This window comes from Botryllus schlosseri, chromosome 3 (assembly GCF_051294905.1).
Source record: "Botryllus schlosseri isolate E-star chromosome 3, Bs_hap1, whole genome shotgun sequence".
Taxonomy (NCBI): domain Eukaryota; kingdom Metazoa; phylum Chordata; class Ascidiacea; order Stolidobranchia; family Styelidae; genus Botryllus; species Botryllus schlosseri.
The window spans coordinates 37,627,038-37,651,592 of record NC_137238.1 but is presented as its reverse complement, the minus strand read 5'-3'; the positions used below and the strand labels follow the sequence as shown (position 1 = coordinate 37,651,592).

The 24,555-nt window shown below is 42.3% G+C and overlaps 3 protein-coding genes across 4 annotated transcripts in view; 1 reads left to right on the top strand and 2 right to left on the bottom strand.

Annotated features, from left to right (window-relative positions):
• The window catches only part of LOC145435238 (uncharacterized), a 28,425-nt gene extending 20,442 nt beyond the window's left edge, over nt 1-7,983 (top strand). For both annotated transcript variants that reach the window (XM_080312579.1, XM_080312580.1), the window contains 3 exons: nt 5,663-5,815; nt 6,267-6,472; nt 7,781-7,983. In XM_080312579.1, coding sequence (XP_080168705.1) covers nt 5,663-5,815; nt 6,267-6,472; nt 7,781-7,788 — 367 coding nt within the window. In that variant the 3' untranslated portion in view covers nt 7,789-7,983. The remainder of the gene's footprint in view (nt 1-5,662; nt 5,816-6,266; nt 6,473-7,780) is intronic.
• Nucleotides 1-24,555, bottom strand: part of LOC145435198 (microfibril-associated glycoprotein 4-like) — a 287,005-nt gene that overhangs the window by 30,711 nt on the left and 231,739 nt on the right. The window contains exons 5-7 of the mRNA XM_080312523.1: nt 9,465-9,524; nt 9,315-9,390; nt 9,142-9,238 (exon numbers count right to left, since the gene is read on the bottom strand). Coding sequence (XP_080168649.1) covers nt 9,142-9,238; nt 9,315-9,390; nt 9,465-9,524 — 233 coding nt within the window. The remainder of the gene's footprint in view (nt 1-9,141; nt 9,239-9,314; nt 9,391-9,464; nt 9,525-24,555) is intronic.
• Nucleotides 11,557-12,937, bottom strand: LOC145435223 (myb/SANT-like DNA-binding domain-containing protein 3). Its single transcript, XM_080312560.1, has 4 exons — nt 12,215-12,937; nt 12,064-12,138; nt 11,901-12,005; nt 11,557-11,835 (listed from the first exon to the last, which is right to left on the bottom strand). The coding sequence occupies exons 1-4, from the start codon at nt 12,537-12,539 to the stop codon at nt 11,624-11,626; spliced, it is 717 nt and encodes a 238-aa protein (XP_080168686.1). The 5' UTR covers nt 12,540-12,937; the 3' UTR covers nt 11,557-11,623.

The window sequence follows — 24,555 nt, the reverse complement described above, 5'->3', positions numbered from 1 at the left end:
TGCCCTACAACTACGTATCAAGTTTAGAGTTGGGATTCAATGTTAAGCATGGTAATTCCGTTATTAAAGTTGGCTATGTATGGGTACGTGCTATAAGCTCCCGCAAAACAGATGTACGCAAAAAGTCGATGTAGAGCCGCGTTAGTTTTAAAGTTGTTTCATCATGAAATGTGTGATGGGATTTGGTATCGTGCATTTTTGTAATGTCCTATAACCGCGTACCAACTTTCAAGGTGGGAATTCAATGTTTAACACGGTAATTCTGATATTAAAATTGACTATGTATAGGTATATGCTATGTTCACGCAAAACAGATATGCGTAAAAGTCGGTATTCGACTGCGTTAGTTTTAAAGGTGTTCCATCATTAGATGTGTGATGAAATTTAGCATGGTGCATTGCCATAATGCCCTACATCTGCGTATCAATGGTGACGTACTAGTATAATGCACATTTCGGAGAGATTAAGTAAAGCAATGATCTCAGATAAATCCGTTAAATTAAGGCAGAAGTAGCAATTTACGAAGAAAGTTAGCATTCTGGGCCTATACTTCTGTTTAATACTGAAAATGTCATGAAGTTGAAGCGAACTGAAATCATAAACACTTTAGTATTAGGTCCATATACGCAATAAGCTACTTTAGTATTCTGATGGTTTGGGATAAAATGTCATTTTTCGTGCTTTTTTATTTTTTAATAAAATCAGTATTCATTTTACAGAAACGTCGTGTAAAGGTAAAGTACTTGTACATTTCGGAGTACTCAAGTATAAGTTCTGGTTAGCTAAATTTCGATGTCATAGAAATACCACAAACTGTGCTACTTGCACTTCTTCAGGGTACTCAATTAGGTTTTTAGCTATATGCAACAAATACTTTCGGGTGTTTTTGATATTGGACTGCTCCAACTCCATGATAATTATAGTATTAGGCAGAAATGAACCTACAATACGAACGTTTTACTTACTCGGAAATGACTACTTTTACGTTAATTTATAAAACTCAAGTAAAGCTCACGAAATCCATAGTGTAAACGTCTCTAATGCGCTGAAAAAGGCAGAAAAAGTACTCAATACGCTAAATTTGAATCTAAAAATATTAATTCTCGTAAAACGTAGTGGGTGTGGGATTCGAACCTATGTGAACACTTGTTCATTGGAACTTAAGTCCAACGCCAAAAAGCTATACTTTACAAAATTTTTGGAGTACTGACTTTTTTAGGTAAATTCTGTTACGAGCTTAGTTACTAACTCTGAAAGCCAGCAAAATTTGTGGTATTTGATCAATATGGAAATTAGTGCACTTTGCGTTTAGGTTGTGTTGAAAACATGAGTAACTTAGAACACTTGTTCATTGAAACTTAAGTCCAACGCCTTAACCGCTCGCTCAAGCCAGTTCCGTTGCTACGATATCTGAGAAATCTATTAAATTAGGGTAGAAATAACTATTTCCAAGTAAGTTTCACGGAGTCTCGATACGCTATATTTAATCTAAAAATATTAATCCCCATAAAACGTACTGGGTGTGGCGTTCGAAGCCTAGAATAAAAGGCGGATCGTGATTGAAAATAGAAGGAGGATCACTGGATTAACGGTTATGGAATACTCCGCAATGTAAAATTAGTATATACTGCACAAAATCCAGAGTGTAAGAGTCTTTACTGCATCGGAATAGTGTAGTTTTCTATCCACTTTACAAATAACCGGATCCGGATATCAACTCTGAATCGACAAACCAATGAACAATATTCAAACATGTTACACCCCAATGTTTCCATGAAAATAACAAGACATTACACATCCAGTATACTTCACGATTGTTCATAGATACCAAGTATTCGCGTAAACGAGGTGTGTGACATTACATACATCATGGATAACATCATGGCCGGCATTACAAGCATCATGGATTACAAATTCATGTTCTGAAGTCTCATACATGCACCGACTCTGTACATTCAATGTGGGGGTAGCTGACTTGGAGACAGAAAAACACACATATTTGACCGTAACATGGTCTTAGTATGAACCGACATGCATTCGAATTGTGGAAAAATGTGTCGCACACTATTTCACCGAGATTACAACCCTTTCACGGATATTCGTTGGTGCTATCGATACGGTGAACAGCACGTTATGTATAGAGATATCTTCACAGTCAAATACGCGAACCATGCACAAGCATATACCCCGACTTTCGTTGAATATTCACGACACCAACAAATCTGTACATCTCCTTTCCCTCGACATCAATGATCGAATCCTCATCCCAATGCACAGTACGAATGGTGGGTTCATCGGGTGTAAAATCCAAATCAAATGACACCAAGGTCTGTATTCTCATTTTCAATATTTCCACCACCGCATCTTGTCTGTGTCTTAGCACTACCGTGTGAGGATGGCGAAATCTGTGGGTGGTAACACGGATGGACATGATATTCTTCGATATGATCAACTGAAACCTCGGATGTGGTGGGTTAGAGTCTTGTCGTGATGGTCCGTTTCGAAATGCAAGCGGATGAACTAGACCAAAAGTTTCGAAGATGCGTTTTATAATTGCTCTAGGTGTGAAATAGACATCGCACTCTTGCGGGGAAACAACACGAATTCAGTCTTCACACCGCAGAAACACAGCCGCTTGGTTAACATCACAAAACCGCAATTGAACTCAAGATTGCCATACACGGAATCGCTGTTAACGATGTCTGACTGCGGCGTTTCGACGAGTAACGAATTCTCGTATTTAGTATTGATTGTGACACAAAGTCAAAACAGGGACAGTTTTCACAACCCGGTACATACATTGAACCAACTGATGTAAGGTGAAACACTACGTTCGCAGCAAAAAAGTTTGCAGGGTATGACCACCACCAACATATAGAGTAGTGAGTGAGTAATTAAACTACATACCTCGATTTTACTATGTTACGAGATCCGGATCACGATTCAAGTCTACCTGAACGATTAAATACATTTCGACGCTGTCACTTGGCTCTTAATTGGGTTGTTTCATCTGAAAGAAGTAATTTTGTCTGTTATAATACTTTATTAGACTTGTATGGCGAGGCGTCTGGTATCGAGAAGTGAGATCGCAAGCAATCATTGAGTCAGTCGTGATGTCTGGTTGGGAGTGTCAGCCTCTTATATCCAGCAAGTGTAATGTGCCATATTAGGCCGTAAGTATCGTAGGCCCCGCGTGAAGTGTACAAATTTCGATGTTGCGCAAATACCACAAACTTTGCTTGCTTTCAGAGCCGGCAACTAAATGCAAGACAGACTTTACGCAAAAGTTGCTATTCTGAAAATTTTGTCAAGGTAATGGTTTGAAAACTTATACTTGAGCACTACGAAATGTACAAGTACTTTATCTTTACACGACGTTTTTTGTAAAATGAATACTAATTTTATTGAAAAAATAAAAAAGAGCGAAAAATTACATTTTATCCCGGAGCGCAACAAGAAAAATCGTATGAATTTGTAAACTACTTATTCATGACATAATAATAATTTCGCGTAGGCTATGCATACAAATGAGGAAAGTTACATCAACGCGTGTTAGCTATCGAGTTATCGAATGATTTTTTCCTTACATCAAAACAACTAGAATGTGTAACTACATTAAAAAAACGTATCTAAATGAGCTCCAGGGCATTGTGATTATGCAGCATACCAAATTTCATCACACATTGCATGATGGAACAACTTTAAAACTATCGCAGTTCTATAGCAACTTTTGCCTAAATCTGTCACTTTTTACGTGGAGGGAGTACATAGCGAAGTACTTGTACATTTTGGAGCACTCAATTATAGGTTTGGCCTGCTTGCGCTATACTTAATGAATCATTCCTGTGTCATAAATACTTGAGTTGTTGGTGCGTGTAGACAAAAACCTACTTTAGAGCATAAATTTTATTTTTCGATAAAATTAGTATTCATCTTACAAAAAACGTCGTGAAAAGGTAAAGTACTTGTACATTTCGGAGTACTCAAGTATAGGTTTTGTCATCTTATTATATGCTCAGTATATTATATGTCAAGAATTGTGGAGCATTTATGTGGGTCTCCAGGGTGCTCTTCATTGAGTGTCCGTGTTGAGCGATAAGTTTAATTCGCAAAATTAGTGTGTTCAAATCAGGCCTGTCGCCAACATAGTGATGTCGCATAAGCCCTAAATACACATAATAGAATATCAAGGAAAAGTATCATCTAACGTATAATGAATGATATTTATTTCTCGGAAGCAAGTTATTATCAAAACATAGTGGTCAAAATTATCGCAGAGCAATGCCGATTTTGCGTAAATTCCGTTATGCGTCCGACTATGTTACTAGGGATTTTGTAGTTAGTTAGGAAATTAGGAGTCCTATCTTCCCAATCGGTATGGAACAACATCAAAATCATCACAAAGCAATATCGAATTTTGCCTGCATTCTGTTATGCGTTTTACTACGGTAGTATGCGCATCTGCATACAGGTGTCCAGACGTGGACTTTCTACTATATCCGCTCCGAACATTATAGCAGCACCCGACGCAGCTTACATTATTACGTTATAAGACGCCGGCGGCGTTTCACTGTCGGTTTAATCACCCTTATTCTAGTGACATGAAAAGGACTGAATCGTATGAAATGTGGTCACTACAAGAATCGAGCGAAAGCGCTGTTTCACGCCGTCTTGCATCGGCCACGATTAGTTTTACTTTTCAACTAACTTGTTGTCTGTCGTTATATTCATTAGACTCGCTTTCATGCGGCTAATTTGTCCTTATCATTATAACGTCGGTGATCGCGTACCTGCGACGAAAGTGTTCGTTTAATTATAACAACGAGAAAATCGGGCTTCATAATTGTGCGGGGGATCCCATTGTTGAATTTGAATTGATCAGCGTGTCGCTGTACATGATGCACAGAAAAAAGTCATTTTTGAAGAGCCCTAATGCACATACACCGTGAGTGCATGATGTACACATGCCGTTGGACAAGCAAGGTGCAGAAACAGTCTAGTCTTGTAAGGCTTTATAAGTCTTGCATCAGGCCTATCCTTCCATGCTATCCCAGAAATGCTAAGCACCAAGCGTGGAAGCCACGGCGGCTATGTAGTTTTACTGATCAAGACTTTGATCCGACCCGACCGGGGATTGAACCCACCACCAGACTAGAACAACTAGATAATTATTTTATGTAATTAGACTAATGAGAACGACATGCTGGTAATCTAGTTCTACTCTAATTTGTGAAATGTTGCATAGCTATAATTCTAATTCTAATCTAATATATGAAATGTTTCTATATTCTCTCATTTTGATTTTAATCTACTTTTTAGTTTTCCGGAAAATGCTTCAGGAGAACTGTATAGTGCGAAACGAGTCAAGCTCACTGTATAGAATTACGAGAGTCAGTTCTGATTTGATATGAACTGAACTTATCCAATTTCTAAGATTTTGTGACTTCAATAGTTCCAATTCTAATCTAATTTGGATAAAAATATGCAGCTCTCATTTCAGTCTTAATCTAATTTGGGAAAAACTGTGCAGCTATAAAAGTGCAGCTATTATTCCAATCCTAACCTAATTTGGAAAAGCTGACAAATTACTATAGTCGTCCAGTTCTGTCCACGAGCTACCGATCAAGAATGTATGTATAGAATCGATAGCTTTATTTTACAGAATCTGGAAGGTGTGCCGGATATGCGACGAGCGAATCGAGGACGGCCAGTCGTTTGTTACGTTGATTACGTCACACTTGTGCCACCAGACATGCATGAGATGCCGCCAATGCGGGAAACCTATTCCTACAGGCGACTGCTGTCACGTTTTCGGGTATGTATATTTCAAATCTATTACCGGTAGAAGTAGCAATTTCTAAGATATTTCAAAACTGATTCGATTGGGAGTGTTTTTTCTAAAGAACTGGTCTTTCTAGTTGCGCATTAAGTGACCAAAATACCACAGTCGTAAACGAACCACAAATAACGTACTGAGCTTGTTGCTGTAGAGGTGATTCAAGCGGTCATCGTGTTTACTCAAGTGGATGTAGGAGTATAGCGCCATAAATTTTCGATCAAGCAAAAAATTAAGCTAGTAATTTAAGCCTAGTTTTGCTTCAAAGCCGAAAATATTTCAAGCGGAAGTGAACTACCCTAAAATCATGACCGCATGAATAAGGACTGCAAGTAAACAAAATGTACTTGGGTACTTCGAAAAAGTAGAAGTACTCCGCTACTGACCGCCTCTTAATTCTGCGATTTCAGTTACCACCTTTCTGCTCTAGACCTGAATCTCGACAGATATCCTGCGTCAACTGCTGGAGATCAATTCAAAACGACGCCGCTTGCGTCACAATCGAACAGACACCGAACAATACATGTGTCAAAGCGGAAGCGGTGTCCATCAAGACATCTCAAGATGAGACTGAAATTTTCGGTGGTATCAACATTCGTGTAATGTCGCCAAAATCTCAACCGTCCGTAAATTCGAGTAAGTCCACTCTAGGTTTGTAATGACTCGAGTTGTACCTCGACTTGAGTCGATTTGCGTATTGACTCGACTTGTACTCGAGTCCGTTGATAGTGATCCGACCATGTCATATGCTTCGAGGCAAAATCGAGTGATTTGATTCTAAATAGAGTATTAGGCTTACTGTCAAATATTTGAGTATCACTGATCATGGCGTCGAAACAGTATGAATGACGTGAAAAGTTCAAACATGTATCTTTTAAACGACCGCAATGAATATAATGACAGTTTTACACCGCATCTGAAAATCTGAAAGCTCTTGTACCGGAAAATTTTTCGATCAATATAGAGGTCATCACTCGAATCCCGAATTACCAGCTTTTTACGATACTTTTGTCGTGTTGATTAAAAAAATAGTCATATTTGCCATCTCTACTTCCGAATTACCCGTCGCGCCATATTTTTCATTGACTGCCTTGGCAACTCTGGCGTCCGGTGCGTAGGAGCGGAGTTTTTGGTACTTTTTCTGGAAAAAGAGGACAAATTCCCAAAAAACAGGGCATTCAGGCGTCCTCCGAGAACAGTTTCTATTTATTGAGAATAGAGGACAAATGTTCTTAAAGGAGGAAGTATGGTAACTATGATGATGCATGTAAATTTTATTCCGAGTCACGAGTCAATTGAAAATTCTGAAGCGCCAAGTCAAGTATATATATTTTCGCAAAGTGACTCGAGGCAATGTCAAGTCAAACGAAAAAGTAGACTCGACGTCATATCAGTGTTTTAACGTAGTAGGTGTACAACAGCGGCGGCCAACCTGCGGGCGTAGACGAAATTTGTGCGGCTGTCAACATACAAATTGACGAAATGAATCCCGCTTTATTTTATGATAGGCTACGTTTGTTATGGTACATATTTTGTAAATTTTTTGGATGCTGTTCGAAATACGGTTTCGGAAGAAAACGGCTACAATGGCTTTTAACTTCAAGGTGGGACCCCATCATGTTCCAGTCATGATGTGATTATCGTGTAGTAAAACGAAATGAAAATGCTGTAATTGAATTTTAATCATAAAAGGAATGAATTGTGGTGTCACGCACTGTAGTTCAAGTGAGTTGGTATGTTCACGATAACTCGAGAAAAATAAGAAGGTACATTGAACCCGAGCCATCAAACTTAACGAGACTGGTCTGAATCAAAAGCTAATGTAGCACCACGAATTTAAGTGTGGTCTGGCAATGCAACCACTCCGAATTCATTGAAATATACGATTTTCTTGACGTTTTATTGCTTCAATAACACAATAAACAACATACAAAATATTTACAGTTGAATAATTCACCACACCGAAAGAAACTCGAGTAACAGTCGAGGATGTAGGAGACCTCGCACATCGACAATCGTATCACAGGATATGACGAGCAACAAAAATAGGAACGATTGAGGAGAACAGACGGCTTAAGCTGAAGAGGTAAAGCTGTTGGGTTTTGTTAATCAACAATCGACATCCGCTATTATTTGCGAGTTCAAAAATTACCCATCGACAGGAACCGTCATTCAAACTGTCTGTCCTGAAATACGTTTTTTGGTTACTAATATCGAGAATGTCATTGCCATTACTTCTTACTCGTTCTTGAAATGAATGTTAACTCGATACTGAACCCAGCAGAATTGGGTTCAAGTCACTAACTTCGAGTCACGAGTCATTTCGAGTCATTGTACATTTGGTTACTAATATCGAGAATGTCATTGCCGAGAAGGGACGAAAGACACCCCATAGTTCTCTAGACTAAAACAGATTCTCGCAAATGTAGATCGTATCCAATCCATGACTTTCGACGTTATCCGATCGAGTGATATAAAGATATGTGGAGTGCCGGACACATCCTCACACACATCAACGATTGTTCTCCGCAGTCAAATCACTAGAGGCAAGCAAGAATGCCAATGTAAAAAACATCGAAGCTAGATCACTTAACGTGTTCTCGGAAATGACATTTTTTGAGACCGCGAGGGGGCGCTATGAAGCTCAATCAAATCCGTCGGGCGACGGTGTGACGTCACGCTCACATGTGAGGCATGTCCTTTCCGTTGTGTGACGTCATCGGCCAAAGTCCATTTTACGCTCTTTTCCGCATCTTCATCTCCGAGAATCGCAGGAGGTCGTAGGGGAATCCCCGGATTCTCTTGTCGTCTGTTTTGTTGATTTTCCCGCTCTGGCCGCATGCGTCACCAACCTCCTTCGTAGTGAGAAGCGCAGTTACCTGTCGACCAAGCGTCGTGATCCGCGTCCTTCGTCGAGAATTGTTGATTGTTGTGAAATGCGAGTCAATCTCCGGTTGAATTCCCGGAGTATCCGGATACGCGCAGTCTGTAGTTGTCGGGTCCGTGCTCGATGCTGAAGGAGCTGGAAAAGTGCGAACGGTGATCAAGATTATCACGTTATATGTTCGGAATATCTGGTAATACAATGTATTACCAAGGAGAAGAGGGAGGGACCTTCGAACTCGCCTGTATCTCGCCACCCAGTGAACTCCTCCCTTCGTGATCATGTTGATTTCCAGTTCCATGTCTCCTTCCTTTGCCATCTCGTGCAATTCCTCGAGCCCTGGAGACAAACGCCGTTGCGAAATTATGGCTTTGAACGGAGCGACGCTGCGACTTGCAACTTGAAGTAATCGGCTGCCTACCGAGCCAGAAATCTCCGTCGCGATCCCCGAATCCTTTTTTGTAATCATCCCAACCTCGGTAGAAATCCACGTCGCCGTCGATTCTGCGCTGGAAAACCTGAAACGGAATTCGGAAAACAATCAAAGCGTCAGAAATGCATCCTGACGTTACAAAACAAAGATTTGAAACTCACAGTCCATCCCTCGCTCGCAGTGCATTTCTTCGTGTCATCTTTAATTCTACGTTGAAGTTCCTTCTGCATCGCCGACATTCTTCCCGGACCCTTCATGAAAAGCGCACGTAACAGAGCCTTTGGCGTCAATCTAATCGTATAAGCTACCAACCCCACAATCCCCTTTCGAAATCCATCGACCGTTCACGTATCTTCTCACGCAGAATTGAGCTGCAAAGGAGGAAATGGAATTCGATTCGAACTGGGTCGCAAATGATTCGTACCTGACGAACGCAGGTAGATTGCGAATCCGAACAGGAAAAGAATCCGAATCTTGAGCGACATTTTCGGGAGCAATCTGAGATTCAATTCAGATGCCATATGCCGTTACGGATCCTACTGACGTTGTTGGACAGATCAATGTGTAAATGTTGAATATAATGCGACTAACTTCAACTAAGCAACAGACGCAAATGCTTTTCTGAGTTGCGAGCGCACCGATTTATCACCAGCACCATTTTTTCTATTACGCAACCATCAACTTTAACACATTCGCAATGACGATATACTGCATTACTGCTTCTGTTATCGTTTTGAGGAAGTCAGCTCATTGATATCGTTTATGAAATACGTCGAATCCGTTGTGTTACAAAACCGTAACTCCCTCGATGCTGTATTAGGTCTGATATTTTGGACCTAAACAAGGAAACGGTAAATTTCGAACAAACTATGGATTTGATGACTTAGGGTGGAGATCTTAAAGTTTCCTCAACTTAAGTGTCTGCTGTCACTCAACTGAGCAACGCCTGTTCCTCAAACTCAACTTCGAGATCATAACGTTTCCTCACGCTTAACTTAGCTGAGTACCAATCGACACTCAACTCACTGTGTGAAAATCCAGAAAGTGGTTGCCAGATTATTTTTCGTCGAAATGACGTCATTGTCCAAGGCCGTCGCTAAGGTAACGGCGTTAGTTTCGATTGTTGTCGTCCGCAAAACAGAAATATTCATCATTCTTCTGATAAACGAAGGAAATGGCTGGGCTAATTGAAGAACTGGAAATTCTGCAAACTGTTGCGATTCCTCGAAGACGCCTCCGGGACGTAAAGAATCCATTCGAAGAATTGAATGATAGGGAATTTTTGAAACGATTCAGATTTTATAAAAAGGCCGTCATTGAAATTTATGATACAATAAAAGGGGACGATGTATTTCTTATCAGGAATCATGGCCTACACCCATGGCTGCAATTGACCATTGCATTGCGCTTTTTCGCAACCCGACATTTTCAACTGTCCGATGGGGACCTTGCCGGCGTATCTCGGCATACGGCACGTAGGAGCGTTCATCGTGTGGCAAAGGTTATAGCAAAACATAAAATCAGTTTTATGCAATCCATGCACGACACCGCGAAGATTAAATCACAATTCTATAAAATTAAAAAATTTCCTGGGGTTATTGGAGCAATTGACTGCACCCACATCCCCATTGTCTCCCCCGGTGGAGATAACGCGGAGACGTTCCGTAATAGAAAAGGATTCATGTCATTGAATGTTCAAGTCGTTTGCAGTGCGGAGCGAAAAATAACAAATATTGTTGTGCGTTGGCCAGGCTCGTGCCACGACTCCAGGATATACCGAAATTCCCGACTGGCCGACGATTTTGAAGACGGTAACATTGAAGGAATTCTGTTGGGAGACAACGGTTACCCTCTATTGAAGCACCTTCTTACTCCCATATTAAACCCCTCAACAGAACGGGAGAAGCGATACAACCGTGCCCACATTGTCACTCGTGCAAGGATAGAGCAATGCTTCGGAGTGATGAAGCAAAGATTTCGAGCTCTCAGAATCCCCCTGAGAACAAAATTACACGGTAGCATCGCTATAATAATTGCTATCGCGTGTCTTCATAATGTAGCAGTGTCTTTGAAGCAGCCATTACCAGAAGACGATGACCCTCTAGAGCCAAGCATTTATGATGTTGAGATAGCAAGTACGCCGCTGCAAAACGATACCTTATCCGGACGAGCTGTCAGAAATTCTTTTGTGGAGAGCTATTTTTGAGTAGTCTCACTTTCGTTTCGTTGTAATTCTGACTTATTAATAATATTTATTTATATTATTATTGGTAGGCCTACTAGTAATATTTATTTTGAATATTTTAGTTTACTTGCCCGAAATAAAATATATGTTAATTAACTCGTATGTGTCGTCCATACTATAACTACTGCCAACCCCAGTTGATATATGAGGTAATGAAGTAACAATAAAATAAATGTATAATTGTATGTAAATAAAATAAAACAAATCTTTTAAAGAGCTGGGATTCTACTCCCCCGACACAGTTTTCAATTTTAATTCGTAGTATTTTATCTTTAACTGCAGAGCTTGTTGCGTTAGGATGCTCTCTTCCTCCCTCGACTTGCTCTCCCGTTCTCTTATTTCTGCCTTCTGCTTCATGGCCTTGATTTTTTCTTGCCAATATTCATCTCGAAGAACTTCAAATTTAACTTTTTTTGGAACCTGCTCAACGCTATCTTCTGTTTATAGAACGAGATGGTTAAACGATAATGATCTGATGGACGTAAGCGTAAATTATTTTCACCAAAATCAAAGCTGCCCCTTTTTGAGTTTCCCCGAGAATGGACGGGCGTCGACGACAAACGACTCGTGGTAGGGCGTTCCGCATCAACCGAATGCATCATAACGTCTTAAAATAGAAATCTCCGGCAATATAACAACTATGATGCCACACCAATGTAACCTACAGGATTCCTCTTCACAATCTATTGCGTCATGGTCGAGGCAATGCTCGATGGGGTAGATCTGACCGGGAACAACCGCTGCAAAAAATCATACAAATGCATTCGAACAATATCACTATGCTTTATTGTGTGCATCTATCTGATTAACACTTACAGCACACTGCTTCCGTCAGCGGGTCTGGGACAAATGTCTGGGGGCCGCCTCCTGTTTTCCGCCTCTCACTCCTCATCATCGCATCATCACTCTTCGCCCTGTCCTTCATATTAGTCCATCGCTTTCTCAGGCATTTTTGACTCCTGAATCTCCCAAGCCCACCGGAATTGAACTTCTCCGTCACTCTCTCCCACTCCCTCTCTTTCGCGATGGCCGAATATTTATCTGTCTTTTTATTTTCTATTATTGTATTTTCTGTTATCAAATCCAAAAGCAACTTCTTTTCTTGCTGCGAAAAATTTGGTTCTCTCTTTCCTGCACTCATTATTATAGTTGAATCTTAAATTATTTCACTCGTAAAGCTGTATCGTGCGTAAATATAGCATAATATAAATTAGATCGTTACAGCGTTGTATGTAGCCTACGTATACATTGGAATAATCGGCTTAATAAGCGAAAACCCTGGAATTCCATTGCAGATTACCTCAGAATCGATTTGTTTATGTTTTCAGTCGTCCGCTGTAGCTCCCAACTCATTGTTATGCATACTGTAGGCCATTGTGGTATAACTATGCTGACGCCGTTGCCGTGTGACGAGTAATAAGGCCTCGGATGACTGACCAACTGTAACGCCGGACCTCTCGCAGTAACAAAAAAGCTACATATCGCGCACTTAAGTTAGCACTACACGTACCTTAAGTTTCGGAAGTTTTGAGTCCCGTTAAAAACTCATTTTATGGCTGAGGATACTTTATGATCCTCAATTGAGAAATACTTAGCACTCAAGCATGCGTTACTTGGTAACCGGAACTTAAGTAACCTCTATGATCTCCACCCTTAGTGTTTATCACGACCATCACAAAACCGACAACAATCATTCGTTTCGACAGGCTAGGCTTCCCATACCTTTTTAACCGCGGACGGCCTACCCCTTCACTTGTTCAACATAAAGTCTGTGACTAAATCTGTTCCGCGTAATACGAATACTTAGAAATCCTTCCTCACAGCTGTAAGTGAAGCAGTACAGCAAAATACTCTCCGAATAATTTACAACCTTACCATACTAGAACCTCTTTTAGATAATCAAATGGTATTCATAATAAGCAGATGACACTATGGTTCTGTACAGAAACAATCAACGATCTACAGTAGGCTATGCAGTAACTCTAATCGCCGCGGTAGTATAAAGAAAGAGAAATACATTATAATGGATGTAGGCCTACATGAGGCGAATAACGGGACACTGCCTTATAAAAGCATGGCTGATTGAACTTAATGAACACTACATTCAGTAAGCGTAAACGTTTTTCAGCATGTCACATAAATATTAAAATATCTGTTGCCGAACAATGCAACAGTGCCAGAAAAATGAATTTGTTCGGGAAAATTATCATGCACCTCAGTCTGGGAACCCCTGCAATAGGGTGACATGACGTCTTGTCATTTTAATGATACTTATTTGTTTAGCCTACTGATTTACTAATGATATTATGATTTCAGGAAGTCAACCAGTAACCTCACTGACTAAAACTCAGAACAGTAACATTTCGTGAAAAGGTAGGCTAATGTACAGGTAACGTAAAGGAAATGTCATGTAAGGGTAATGTAACACTGACTGCCCGCTATTTTAGTGAACTGCGTTAGTTTGATCATCGAGTATCATCGCGTAATACACGGAACCGATTTATATCCGTGAATATAGGCTACAGTTATACACTGATGGCTGCAAAATATCTGAACGTGGCATAAATAATGAGATATAGCCCAAGCGCAATTTCAAACGGCACAGGTACATATTTGCAGCTATAATCACGCCGATAATGTAATAGTTGAGCCCATACAGGCCACGAAATACCATCACGTAATGAAGTCATTATACAAACGGGTCCGCCCAAATATGTTTAATTATGATCTATGGGTCCTACATTTTCCAAGACACCTCACTCAGCTCTAGCGGTAATTCTGATAACATGAGTATAGAGCGGACAAAAAATTGACAGCAATATATATAATAATAAGATCTTGGTTAATCACCCTATGAGGGTGACTCCGCTATGTTGTAAAGAAATAAAATCCTAAATCCTTTTCATGTCGGGCTAGGGTAAGTTTTCTCAAACCAAGTAGTCGTAGTTATTATTATTATTATAGGTAAAAACATTGACATGAGTGGCGCTTATCACAACTGAAGGCTTTTTGCGCCACGGACAGAAACAAGTTAAACGCTACAGAAAGTTCATATTATATAACTGAGATAGGTACACATGTGCACATAAAAAGGTTTTACAATATTCCTCGAGTCGATCTAACATATTCAACAACATATCGCAGTACTTGTGGATCAGTCAGTAGGGTTCGCATGTCGAAATTTACATTCTTCGACTCTGCATGGTGTTGTAAGCGTTCTCTTTGATAGCGGTATTTTCTACAATTCATGAGATAATGCTCTACGGTTTCCTCAATACCACATGCTTCGCACAGTTGCGAGTCGATGCATCCAATCTTGTTGAGATGGTGGTTTAGTCTGCAATGCGTCGTTCTTAACCGCAGCATAATCGAGTTTCCCAACCTTGTATCCACTTCAGATAGTCTGTCATGTACCGAGGGTCGCAGATTTTTGTACGCTCTCCCAGTATCTGTGGATTGATAAATGCGGTCCCACTCATCTTTGCAGCTCTTTAGCGGATTCAAAAACCAATACTTCTTACTCGCTCGGGAGTGGAATATGAACTCGATAGTGAACCCAGCAGTGTTGGGTTCAAGTCACTACCTTCGAGTCACGAGTCATTTCGAGTCATTGCACAATTTGACTCGAGTCAAGTCAAGTCACTTGATTTTCAAAGGTGACTCGAGTCAAGTCAAGTCCCTCAATTTTTGGAGGTGACTCGAGTCAAGACTTCCGTGAGGGCACAGAAATAAAGCTGTCTAAAAACTATGGTGAATCTCTTTACATCGACCATATTAGGAGGTCCTTCACATAGCAGCATGATTCGGGAGGTCTTGTTTAAATGACTCATATATTTCATGCGAAATCTCAAGACGATTAGGGGAGTCGCATATTTTCGAAAGTTGACCTCGTCAGAGGATACCACCAAGTCCCGGTAGCACCCGCCGACATTCCCAAAACCGCGGTTATCACACCTTTTGGGCTATTCGAGTTCCTTCGCATGCCATTTGGTCTAAAGAACGCTGCTCAGACGTTTCAGCGACTAATGGACACCGTCTGTCAAGATTTGCCATTCGTGTACGTTTATCTTGATGACAATTGTAGGCTTCCCATACCTTTTTAACCGCGGACGGCCTACCCCTTCACTTGTTCAACATAAAGTCTGTGACTAAATCTGTTCCGCGTAATACGAATACTTAGAAATCCTTCCTCACAGCTGTAAGTGAAGCAGTACAGCAAAATACTCTCCGAATAATTTACAACCTTACCATACTAGAACCTCTTTTAGATAATCAAATGGTATTCATAATAAGCAGATGACACTATGGTTCTGTACAGAAACAATCAACGATCTACAGTAGGCTATGCAGTAACTCTAATCGCCGCGGTAGTATAAAGAAAGAGAAATACATTACAATGGATGTAGGCCTACATGAGGCGAATAACGGGACACTGCCTTATAAAAGCATGGCTGATTGAACTTAATGAACACTACATTCAGTAAGCGTAAACGTTTTTCAGCATGTCACATAAATATTAAAATCTCTGTTGCCGAACAATGCAATAGTGCCAGAAAAATGAATTTGTTCGGGAAAATTATCATGCACCTCAGTCTGGGAACCCCTGCAATAGGGTGACATGACGTCTTGTCATTTTAATGATACTTATTTGTTTAGCCTACTGATTTACTAATGATATTATGATTTCAGGAAGTCAACCAGTAACCTCACTGACTAAAACTCAGAACAGTAACATTTCGTGAAAAGGTAGGCTAATGTACAGGTAACGTAAAGGAAATGTCATGTAAGGGTAATTGTCACGGTGGCTTTTCGCCCGTATTCTACGGTTCGTTACACATGACTACCTCACAGAACGAGGCTAGGCATCGAGCGCACGTGTTCATTCTTTTGTCTGAGAACGTCGCGCAGTTAACAGGGTGGTCTTATCGCTCTTACATTCTAATTGATGTTATTGTAATTTCTCAGAGTATTGCCAGCGTATTTTTTAACGTTATGTTATTGGACCAGACTGATTGACCTTGATTCTACAATACATCGTAACGGGGATATTATTGTGTCTGTGGTCTGGACTTATAGCAGTCAGTTGAAGATACTCGAAGTCCGTCATTACTCGCACCGGTACTCTAGTCCGGCTCAAGCTGAGCTGTTTCAATCCTGTGTAAAATTGCTTTCGCAGTCCCACGGGACATAAGAGTTGAAAAATACGAGAGCTGACTGACCTCGATATGGATACAACACTGCAAGCTGCTGATCAACAGTACCGGAGCAAGCAGTATATCGACCAGGTCCTCGAAAATTCCAGCGCCGCTCTCCTGAAAGTCGAACGTGCTTTCATTTCCTCTATCGATAATGCTTCGCCCATCAAACACGTTGTCAAGTTCAGAGACGAACTAGAAGAACTCTGCGTTCAAGTCGCCGCCGACTTGGACCGATTGGTCAGAAGCGTTGAACAGGATCACGCCCTTCGAGATTGGATACCACAAATAGAAAAGCTGCTCGCAACAGCTTCACGCGCACAGGTCAATGCACGTCACGCCTACAAATCCTACCAAGAAGGAAGCACGAACTCTTCTTCCGAAGTTACCATCGACTACATTAATGCCCAAACTTCGAAGAAACCATCAAGTCTTCATTCCGTCACGCCGTCCAGAACACCAGCAACAGTCCGCAACGCTAGACTGGCACTCGAGAGGATTAAACTGAGACAAGAACAGAGAAGAGCTACAATCGATGCCGAATTTGAAGGTAGATTTGAGGTTCTCGAAGCTACCTCGAACTTGGAAGCCGCCGAGGAAGAAGCATCAATTGCCGGTTCTATCGGATCACGAGGGTCGATCATTTCCGACACAGAAAACATTGCTGCGAGTACTGAACCTTTGAATTTGGCTGCTACTCACGCATCGTGGTTCGTTCCCTGGGGAACGCCAGCGTCTGCAACAGGCAGTAGTACTGGGCAAAGACTGGCTAACGAGCCGGCGGTAACCCAATCGTTGACAACCAACCATCAGCCAACCGCACAAGCAAGTAAGGTAGAAGTCGCGCATGATCTAGTTCAAAACCCTAATCGTAACTGTCGCCCGTCCGTCAGTTTCGCAGCGGATACCTATAGTTACCAGGCTAGGGAGCTAGGCTCGCATTCCCAGCCTGTTTGTTCGCGTAGTCTAGATGCTGGGCCGGCCACTCGTTCAGACCCTCGAAGCACTCCGCAGTGGCAGGGTGAACGTTTTGTCAATGAACATATTTCTTATCCTCGTAATACGCTCGCCGATATTCATCGTCGGCAAAACGATTTCATGTTTACTATGCACAATGATCCCATTCATCGTCCTCACGGCCACTCCGCCGATATTCGTACTGTGCCGAACGCGCACACTGATCTTAGTTCTCATGTTCGCGGTCAACCCGCCGATATTCGTACTGTGCCGAACACGCACACCGATCATAATTCTTATTTTCGCGGTCAACCTGCCGATATTCGTACTGTGCCGAGCGCGCACACCGATCTTAGTTCTCATTTTCGCGGTCGACCCGTCGATATTCGTACTGTGCCGAACGCGCACACTGATCTTAGTTCTCATGTTCGCGGTCAACCCGCCGATATTCGTACTGTGCCGAACGCGCACACCGATCTTAGTTCTCATTCTCGCGGTCAACCCGCCGATATTCGTACTGTGCCGAACGCGCACGACGATCTTCGCTCTCATTCTCGCAATCGATTAATGACTAGTTACCGCCGCCCGGACGGTTTTTCGTTTTCCGAGCACGACGGTTCTATTCCCCGGTATCGAGAGCAAGGAGATTTCGCGCTTTCTGGCTATAGTAATGCCGTACATAACCGCAGTAGTATCACTCCTGGCCCCTATCAACCGCGCGATTACGGTCCTTCCGTCCTAATGACACCGGATAGCCCGGCGAACTGTAATAACGACCCCTATCTTGCCTCGGTGAATTCCATGTTAGGCTCTATGAAGCGTAGCATGGACCTCAACACTGTTACAATTGCCAGTTTCGATGGCAACCCGCGAGATTATTACCGGTTCATGAACGAATTCGATAGTGCTTTTGAACCCATAAATGCCAATCCTAGTGAAAGGCACGACGCCCGTACCAAGCTTAACAAGCTGATATCGTACTGTACGGGCGACGCTAAATCCGCACTTGCTGGCTGCAGTGCTAATCGGTATGGCGAGGACGCATACTTACATGCCCGTAACGTCCTACATGATAGCTTTGGCCGAGACTCCTACGTTATTGACGCTTTCATTGATGAATTGATGCATGGAGATGATGTTAACCCTAATGATAATCGTGAACTGGCTGGGGCCTATGATCAGCTTCGGTCGGCAAACCACATCCTCTCGCAACTTGGCGCAATGGCCCAAGTAAATGCACCGGCAGTCTCTGACGCGATAATGAAGCGTTTTCCCCGCCACTTCATACAAAAATTCTCTAGCAAGTATGAAGAAAAGATGGAAAACGGGTACGAGCCGCAGTTTAAAGATTTTGTCACCTTCGTTGGTAGACAAGCTGGTACGTCAAGAACTCGACTCGGAAAATTCGTGTCGAGCATGCCGTTCGCCAGAGCTACCAAGTTTCCACCTCGAAAGACGCAAGTGAATGCAACGTCCGTCGATCGTCCCGTCGCTGTCACTAACGAACCAAGACAAAGCTCTTCACGTACGAAGCCAACGCCTCGCTGTCACCTCTGCGACGACTCGCACCCGCTCTACCAATGTGACCTCTTCCACCAGAAGACTCCAGCCGAACGCAAGAAATTTGTAGAAGAAAAGCCGGTATGTGCCAACTGCCTGGGTTACGGGCACGAAGCCCGTACGTGCAAGTCAGATCGCAAGTGCTACGTCAGCGGCTGCGGAGCGTCGCATCACACCCTACTTCATGGGGGTTTTCAAAATAAAATAACCGCTGACGTCAACACGATGTCATCTTGGCTAAACGGGAAAGTAAATCCCGTGCGGTTATCTGTTGTACCGGTTATAATCACCTCCCCCGATTCAAATGTTAGAGTGGTCACCAACGCATTCCTAGACCCAGGCTGTGGTCATGTTCTGTGCACACACCGCCTGCGTAAAAAATTAAATATCCAGGGTGATCGAATGGTTTGTGAAACGTCGACTGCGGGTGGCGTTTTCGAAGGGGAGGTAGAAGTGATTTCTCTTACTGTGCAAGCCCTTGATCAAAGCACAGTTATCGATATAAAAAATGTGCTCGCGACTTCTCATTTTCCCGATGTGCAAAATCATACGCCGAATGTTGATACTATTTCTAAATGTGATCACCTCAGTCATATTAACATACCGGTTGCCGATACGAATGACGTCGACCTTGTCATAGGAAAAGATTTCCTAATGCAGTACCCAAATACAGAAATCATCAGGCCCAAAAATGGTCTGCCCGGTGCCGAGCTCTCGGTTTTCGGTTGGTCCCTTGCTGGCGCCGACCGCACCCTTGTCAAATCTGGCTTTAAGCCCAATATTGTGAATTTTATCGATATGAATTTCGTGCATGCCGAGAATACCATTTTTAACCGATATGAGTCGCCAAAATTGCCAATTTGCTCTAGTTGTAACGCTGATTTTTCGGACGTTTGGGTTGATCCCTATGAATCGCAAAATTCGATCGAAGACGAACAAGCTCTGTCGACTATGAAAGAAACCGCGCACATATTGAACGGCCGTTTCCGAGTCGGTCTTCCATGGAGAACGAAAGAAGTGAAGCTTCCATATAATCATGGAGCTGCCGAGAAATCGCTCGAAAACCAACGCTTGAAATTCCAGAAAGATCCTGAGTTCTTTCGCAAGTATAAAGAAAAAATCGACGAATACCTGTCTCGAGGCTATGCACGGGTAGTCCCGCCCGACCTACTTCCTTCATCCGAAAGGAGTTTTTATCTCATCCATTTCCACACCCGACAACAGAAGATGCGAATCGTATTCGACGCGAGCCGCAAATTCTCGGGCATCAGTTTGAACAGTCAACTGCCCAGCGGGCCTGACGTCAACTCCTCTATAATTGGAGTACCATGCCGTTTTCGTATGGGCAGGTACGCTTGGGTTGCCGATCTCGCCCAGATGTTCTCGAGAATTCAGACCTATCCGGAAGACTCTGATAGCCTACGCTTCCTCTGGTTTGAAGACAGCAGACTAGATGGAAAAGCGATGGATTACCAGATGACGTCTCATGTCTTCGGAAGCACGTCTTCACCATGCGTTGCTCAATTCTGTCTTCGTCAGATCGTTCTTTTGAACGGCACCAGTGCCGACAAGCCTACGCTTGACTGTATCTTACGTAACACATATGTCGACGACATACTACATCCATCAGACGACCTTGAAACTTCGATCAAAGTCATCGAAGAGCTGCGAACACTTTTCGCTCACTACGGTTTCAACCTTACAAAATTTGCTAGCGGCACGACCGAGATCATGTCGCGGATTCCCGAAGACGCCCGTGTTGCCAACCTGGTGGATCTCGACTTCACAAATTCCGGTAACGAACGTACGTTGGGAATTATCTGGAACATGAATGAGGACTCACTTTGCGCCTGTACTAACATCAAACCTAAGCCTTTTACTCGAAGAGGCATCGCCAGCCAGATAGCTCAGATCTACACTCCCTTCGGATATCTAAGCCCGTTCCTGTTACCGGGAAGACTGCTCCTACAGAAAATATCTCGTGACGACCTGGATTGGGACACACCGATCGACGACAGTTTCAAAGCAAAATGGAAAAAATGGGTCGGCTCACTCCCAGAACTCGAAAAGCTGTCGTTTCCCAGATGCTACAAGCCGCCTGGTTTCTCGCCAGTGAATATTCAGCTCCATGCATTTGCTGATGCCAGCACACATGGTTATTCTGCCTGTTGTTACATCCGTTTTGAGGATCCTGACGGACAGGTTCACGTTTCTTTCGTCAGAGGAATCTCTAGAGTCATGCCGAAGAATGCCCCAAGCACTCCCAGGCTGGAACTCATGGCTGATTCCTCTGTACCCCGTGGTAAATGGCCGAAAGCCATAGTTGAACAAACATTTCCGGATGGCCATGGGCTGGTTCGAAAAGTTACTGTGCGTACTCCCACTGGTACTTATAGTCGCGACATCCGCAAGTTGTGTCGTCTTGAGCTTGAATGATTTTGCTCTCTTTTATTGCATGCTCTTTGTATCTTGCCAACCTCGCACCCCACTTGCCAATGTTGTGCTTTTTTCTTTGTACATTGACTTCGCTTACTGGCGCTGTGTCAGCGTTCGGTACAATTGCTTTTGTTTTACATGTTTCTTCACTCCCCCATTGTCAAGCTGAAAACCACCATTCCTTCATTTTTTTTGTGGCTCACCGATAACCACCTTTGCAATTACGTTTCGTCACGGGGGCGGCTATGTCACGGTGGCTTTCCGCCCGTATTCTACGGTTCGTTACACATGACTACCTCACAGAACGAGGCTAGGCATCGAGCGCACGTGTTCATTCTTTTGTCTGAGAACGTCGCGCAGTTAACAGGGTGGTCTTATCGCTCTTACATTCTAATTGATGTTGTTGTAATTTCTCAGAGTATTGCCAGCGTATTTTTTAACGTTATGTTATTGGACCAGACTGATTGACCTTGATTCTACAATACATCGTAACGGGGATATTATTGTGTCTGTGGTCTGGACTTATAGCAGTCAGTTGAAGATACTCGAAGTCCGTCATTACTCGCACCGGTACTCTAGTCCGGCTCAAGCTGAGCTGTTTCAATCCTGTGTAAAATTGCTTTCGCAGTCCCACGGGACAGTAATGTAACACTGACTGCCCGCTATTTTAGTGAACTGCGTTAGTTTGATCATCGAGTATCATCGCGTAATACACGGAACCGATTTATATCCGTGAATATAGGCTACAGTTATACACTGATGGCTGCAAAATATCTGAACGTGGCATAAATAATGAGATATAGCCCAAGCGCAATTTCAAACGGTACAGGTACATGTTTGCAGCTATAATCACGCCGATAATGTGATAGTTGAGCCCATACAGGCCACGAAATACCATCACGTAATGAAGTCATTATACAAACGGGTCCGCCCAAATATGTTTAATTATGACTTACGGGTCCTACATTTTCCAAGTCACCTCACTCAGCTCTAGCGGTAATTATGATAACATGAGCAGAGAGAGGACAAAAAAATGACAGCAATATATATGCAATTCCCCCAGAAGTTCGGTTTATCACCCTATGAGGATGACTCTGCTATATTGTAAAGAAATACAATCCTGAATCCTTTTCATATCGGGCCAACGTCACTTTTCTCAAACCAAGTAGTAGTAGTAGTTTTGAACGGGCTTGAACGGGCTTGATAGCGTGGCAATGCTGTGTTGAAATGGACCAAGAAACGTCCAAGCGTATGCAATGCAATCGTAAACATCTTCAGCCCCGTTCTGGCTCGTAGTCTAAATAAATTATTGAGATTGGGGTGAATACGTGGCACTTGCGGATTGGGGAGTACGTCTTGACATTGCCACAGTGATGCTCCTTATGATATACTTACGATGTGGGAAAATCAATAGAGGAAAGAATGAGATCGGAGGCCATGCGCCTCTACAACATCTAATATTAAAGCAATACTGCGTCGCGAATCGTCAGTTGATCTCGACTCCGATGCGTCTGACGAAAGTTTTTATTACTGGCTAGTAGGGCTGGGCAAAATCGAGTATCTGGAAGATTCGATTCTGAATCACGTGTTACCCTTCGAGTATCGCTCATTATGACGTCATAACATAATGTACTATATCAAAGTTCAGATATGTTGCATTTATGCCGCCACAAAGAACATAATGACCATTATCCGTCATATTATAGATATTTTCGTATTTTTCGACCTATACCGATTTCATTGCACTTCTTGGCAAGTTTGTGGGATGGTCATGGCTTCGTAAATGTATCATTTCGAGTATAGTTTGTAGTTTTGTACTATGTCTCGTATGCTGCGACACAGCCAATCAAGGTTTTAAGGCTTCCTCAGTGGAAAATAGTAACCAAAGTATAATTCTCGTTGGTAAATTAACTTTCAGTTGCGAGGAGCGTATAATGTCAGTACTCGAAAAAATCGTATTGTACTACTCGGCTCGAATCATTAAAATTATTACTCGATTCAGATTCGAGTACTCGAATCATTGTGCCCAGCCCTAGTGACGACCCATTGGTCTCCGTTTAGGCTGGCTGCGCTTGAGTGATTAGGGACGACGTGCGTCGCTAACGTAAATAATGTCAGCTGTAGGAGTGAAGTCGTACCGTCAACCGGGGTGACTTTGATAGTTTTTGGCACTTCTGATACGTTTTGAGTAGGTTAAAGGGGTTTTTCATTTCTTATTCTCTGAACTAGTAACAATGTGGCTCTTGGCTATCAATATACCAAATCATTTTTTTATCAGCTTTTGTCTTCATGCTTTTTTAAAAGGTCAAAAAAATATCAAAGTCACCCCGGCGTCGGGGTGACTTTGATACTCCATGAAAAAACAATTTGTTATCAAATTGAAATCCTTATTGGTGTCTCTTTGATAACCAATTGTTTAAAAAATAATACTAGACATAAAAGAAACATCCACCAACACAAATTACTCCACCAATAAGAAGTTTTCTGAGATGTTCAGACACCACCATAATTCTGAGAGTTGGAACTTGCAGTTGCACTGATTTTCCCTTCTCTCTCAAGACAGAGTTCATGTAACAGGTTATCACAATTGTCACACTGTTCCCAGAGGTAGGTTCATCTTATAACTTCCAAGTTTAGTGTAGGAGCCCGTCAGAATCGCGTCACGGGACGCATTTGGTTCGCCCAGATCTGAACTAATCCTAGCCCCAACTTGTTACAGAATTCCACACTATTAGATCGTATATTTCGCTGCTTTAAAACTTGCTATTGGAACTATGGTTTTCATACATCCTCCTCAGGAGGATTTGTCCTCCATTTTGAAGAAATGTCCTCCCTTTGCCCAAATATCCTCCGTTTTGTCAATTTGTTTTCCTTTTTAGCCCTAGATGCCCCAAAAGACCATAAATGACATTAAATTTTGGCCTAAAAGATAGATAACTGGGCACATGCGTGTATAAACTGGTTTTATTTAAGTCAACACTACAGAACTATAGGTAAAGAGTGGGTAAT

What these genes read in the sequence shown, in the direction of transcription:
- LOC145435223 (XM_080312560.1), bottom strand. Translation starts at nt 12,539, where the DNA reads ATGAGTGCAGGAAAGAGAGAACCAAATTTTTCGCAGCAAGAAAAGAAG. An exon ending in GCTGACGGAAGCAGTGTGCT is followed by an intron (nt 12,139 to 12,214) that starts GTAAGTGTTAAT and finishes GATTTTTTGCAG; the next exon opens with CGGTTGTTCCCGGTCAGATC. An exon ending in AAGGGGCAGCTTTGATTTTG is followed by an intron (nt 11,836 to 11,900) that starts GTGAAAATAATT and finishes TTCTATAAACAG; the next exon opens with AAGATAGCGTTGAGCAGGTT.